Raw genomic sequence first — 4,024 nt, 5'->3', positions numbered from 1 at the left:
ATACATTATACTTTTGTTCTGCACAAGCTACATATTAAATAACATCAGAGCAAAAAGCATTGTGGGCTTTACTCACAGGTAGTCTAGATTTATTACTCTCATATTACCTCTTATGCATTTGTATCTGCATCACAATTTCCGACCCTCTCTCCCCTTCTGTCTCGTCTGTTTCTGCCCAGTTTGTTCCCAACATTCTCTCCACTCCTAATGGAGCCTCCAGCCATTGGCTCAAACTCCAGTGGGTTAGGTCTGACTTTGTTGTTAGGGTTTTCTGGGGCGTTAGGGTATTAGATTAGTATGTTAAATATTAGGGCTGTAACAATACACCAAACCCACAATTCGGTTTGTATCATGATTTTTGACCCATGATCAATACAAACCTCAATTCTTTGTATTAGGCTACGTTAACTTTGTTCTGCCACATGGCATTGTTTTGTCATTGATTACATGCCACTTTGCAACACAGAAATACAACAGAGACCTTATATATTGATGTTGATTGATTTCAATATTAATCAATCCAACACCAAAGATTCTTTTGTACCTTTAAAATAATGTTTGAATGAGACATAAGACTGATGTTAATGGACAAGTCCGTTTCCAACCTGTAGGGGGACCGAAGAGCCAAAACTGCTTTGGCGTTGCTTTGAGGTTAGCCTACTAAAAAGGTAGCGGTTGACAAGTAGCTAAGGCTAATGCTTTGTCTATAACGTTAGCTAATTCTTGGTGGGTAACATAAGATTACGACATCGTTCAACAATCTCAGTTGTTTTTAGTATGATTGTTTTAAACACGTTTAACAACTCTGGGCTAATGCACAAATTCATTAGTAACTTTATAGATAGACAACTAATCTAATGGTAATTTAGCCAGCTAGCACACATCTGTCTGTCTGCCTCAGTCTCCCGGCGCTGCAAGGCTTCAGTCAGGATGAGAGCTGACAACTGGCCCCGGGGACACACCAAGTAGTGAAAGCTGGAAAGGCCAACCCTGTGTCTACTTAGATACAACTAAACTGTAAGGGTACAGTCAGGATGAACATGGTGAGGCCATTGAGTACCACACATGCCTCCAAAATCACTCCCATGGTTTTCGACGTTTTGTAGATGATGTTAAATATGTTTCCTTGAAAAGGACCAGTTAATACCTTACATTCCCTGCCAAACTTGAATAGCATTTCTATCAGTAAAAAAACATGGTTTGGTCATTGAATTTTATGAATTTGTGTCATTCAGAGAGATGTAATAGGGGAAGAAGAACAAAGGATGACATTGTTTTTGATGTGTTGACTCCAGTGCAGCTGGATCAGGAACTGTTGATGAAGCTGCATACATTATTATCAAAGATGTAAGGCTGAAATACAGGCTTAATTGAAACTGGATGAATAATGCATGCTGTTGCCTTTTTTCTTTTTTGGTCCCATTTGAAGGGCAGAGTGTAGCCTTGGAGCCAGGATGCACATGCTGGGGAATTTGTTGATTGTAAAGTGGGTGAATGATGTATGCAACTCTGGCCTTTACATTTAGTCAGTGTTTCCCACAGGTTGAGAAGTTACTTGTGGTGTTTGGTGGCGCAGGATGTGATGGCACGGCGCAATTGCTGGGTTCAGTAAAAACTAGTCAAACGAAGGTTGATCAACTATATTTTGAAAACACTGATAGATTACATAACATTTACATATAATATATAATATAATATAGCTATTTTACATTACAACATATCAGACTAAAAGATAATACAGATCAAGTGTAGCCATGTGCTTTGTCAATTAAATCTAGTTGGTTTGTCAAATGTTATGGTTCATCCAATCAAATACGTGAATACCCGGAGCCCAAGTAGGCTATTATATGACTATATATAACTTAACCTTAATACTATGATCCATATAAAAAGTTACATGTTGAAAAAAATCTCAACACTGTCTCCTCCTAATTCCTGTTACATTATATAAGACTAAGATCTTTGTTTTTTATAGGGTTTTAATCTGTGTTTTGGTGATCGTAAACACGCTGTTTTGTAGGCTACTACAACTATGTCCTTGTTGCATTCATTAAGATCTAATCTGAGGCTAGGTTAGCAATGATTAGCTTTGTTAGCAGTTATATCCATTATAAAGCTATAGAGTGGAGGAGACTGCCGCGAACAGGGGTAACAACCAAACCCTTGATAAATGATGTTCAAGGAGCTTTTACAGCGGCGTTTCTATGGTTTGTTAATACATGGCAAGACAACCAGCAGCATGCTACTACTAATGATAACCACTGAGCCTGAAGTGAAGCGTTGATGCTGTAACACACGCACAGCATGACTTCATAGGCGCTGGAGGTCGCTGCTCTCGGTGTGTTGTAAAACATACATCGTTGATTGAGAGAAAAAAAATTAAATTTGGATGTTATCTACCTGGGCAGGTCTCAGTCTACTTAGTAAAGTGTGTGTGTGTGTGTGTGTGTGTGTGTGTGTGTGTGTGTGTGTGTGTGTGTGTGTGTGTGTGTGTGTGTGTGTGTGTGTGTGTGTGTGTGTGTGTGTGTGTGTGTGTGTGTGTGTGTGTGTATGTATGTATGTATGTATATAGTATAGTACATATATACGTATAATAGTTTTTTCAAGTACCAAGTGCTCCTGTAACAATCTTTATCTAGAATCTGGAAACAACTAGAACCAGCTCCTTTTTTTGATAATTTTGCCTTTCCTAGTTAAATTTAAATCATGTGATATTGGTAGTATATTGTTATAATATTCTGCCATTAAACTGAGTAATGACACCTTTGATAATGCATCCTTTTATCACACTTCTAAAAACTCAATCAGTAATTCCTCGCTTAAGGAATATCAAAGCCACGGTAGAATTATGCCATTCACCTTCCTAGCTGCTATGTAGGGGATCCTAGATTGGGACATTTTGTCCCAGCCTAGCTAGTGGTGGTATTGAACTCTGTCCAAGGCAATTAATTCCAACCCAAATCAGATGGTTACTCATGCATGAATGAGTGGGCTTTTACAGGCAAGAAAGGGCTAGAGCATGATGTTTAAGTACAAGAGAATGGGAACAGCAAAGTGGCAAACACAGCAGACAGCCCAGGCTGTGCTGATAGTAAAAGAGAGCCGTGTATTTGGGTAATTCAGCGGATTGCTTTGAATCACTACAAGATTACCAAATTGACAGATAGTAATTCCCAAACGTTATTGTTTTTCCTTCTCTCATTACTTATACAACAGTGTATAGTTAAAATATAATAATGTTAATCTTGCCCTCTCCTTTTCTCTCTACTCTTTTGAAGAACCTGGCAGAGGCGGAGTATACTGTCGCTTTGTACATGTACATGCGTTTACTGGGCTACCCTGCTGACCGCATCAGCATCCTCACAACCTACAATGGACAGAAACACCTGATCAGAGACGTCATCAACCAGCGTTGTGCTGGCAATCCCTTCTTTAGTCAGCCTAACAAGGTAAGGAGGACACACGTGCACCAGTTGACACTGACCAAATGGAACAGTGCATACAGTTGCATCCAATAATTTAATTATTTAATTTATTATTATTATTAAAGCAAGTATAAGAAGCATGTCCTTATGAAATATAAATTAAATTTGAGAACACTTTTTTATTATATAAAGGATGCATGAATGTGATGCTTGTTTATGGTATTTGATTGTACAATATTCAATACTGGCCTAAAATCAAAATCTCTTAATGTAATATCAAACAAATGGTACATCATCACACAGCTTTCTTGCAGTAATACTATACATTATAAGCACAGCAGTAATAAGTCCTGTTTTGTTTAATCTCCACACAGTACTTTCTTTGTCACTTATCTTACAAGGATGGTCTTTATTACACCTGAAAAACTACTTATTATTACTGATTTATTTTGGTTCCAGACCTCTGAATCACCAACCACATTTCACCTGATTCCACAAACAGTAACTGTACACACTTCTAATATCGCTTGAGACACATTTCTTCTCTCCTGTTAGGAAGGAATCCACAGTCCCACAGGCATGTTTTCAACACACACACA

General features: G+C 38.2%; 1 protein-coding gene across 4 annotated transcripts in view; it reads left to right on the top strand.

Moving 5' to 3' along the window:
- The window catches only part of aqr (aquarius intron-binding spliceosomal factor), a 57,061-nt gene that overhangs the window by 39,713 nt on the left and 13,324 nt on the right, over positions 1-4,024 (top strand). For all 4 annotated transcript variants that reach the window (XM_032501337.1, XM_032501336.1, XM_032501338.1 and 1 more), the window contains exon 32: positions 3,279-3,449. In XM_032501337.1, the coding sequence (XP_032357228.1) occupies positions 3,279-3,449 (171 nt within the window). The remainder of the gene's footprint in view (positions 1-3,278; positions 3,450-4,024) is intronic.

This window comes from Etheostoma spectabile, chromosome 20 (genome assembly GCF_008692095.1).
Source record: "Etheostoma spectabile isolate EspeVRDwgs_2016 chromosome 20, UIUC_Espe_1.0, whole genome shotgun sequence".
In the NCBI taxonomy this organism is placed as follows: domain Eukaryota; kingdom Metazoa; phylum Chordata; class Actinopteri; order Perciformes; family Percidae; genus Etheostoma; species Etheostoma spectabile.
This window is presented reverse-complemented; position numbering and strand designations above follow the sequence as displayed.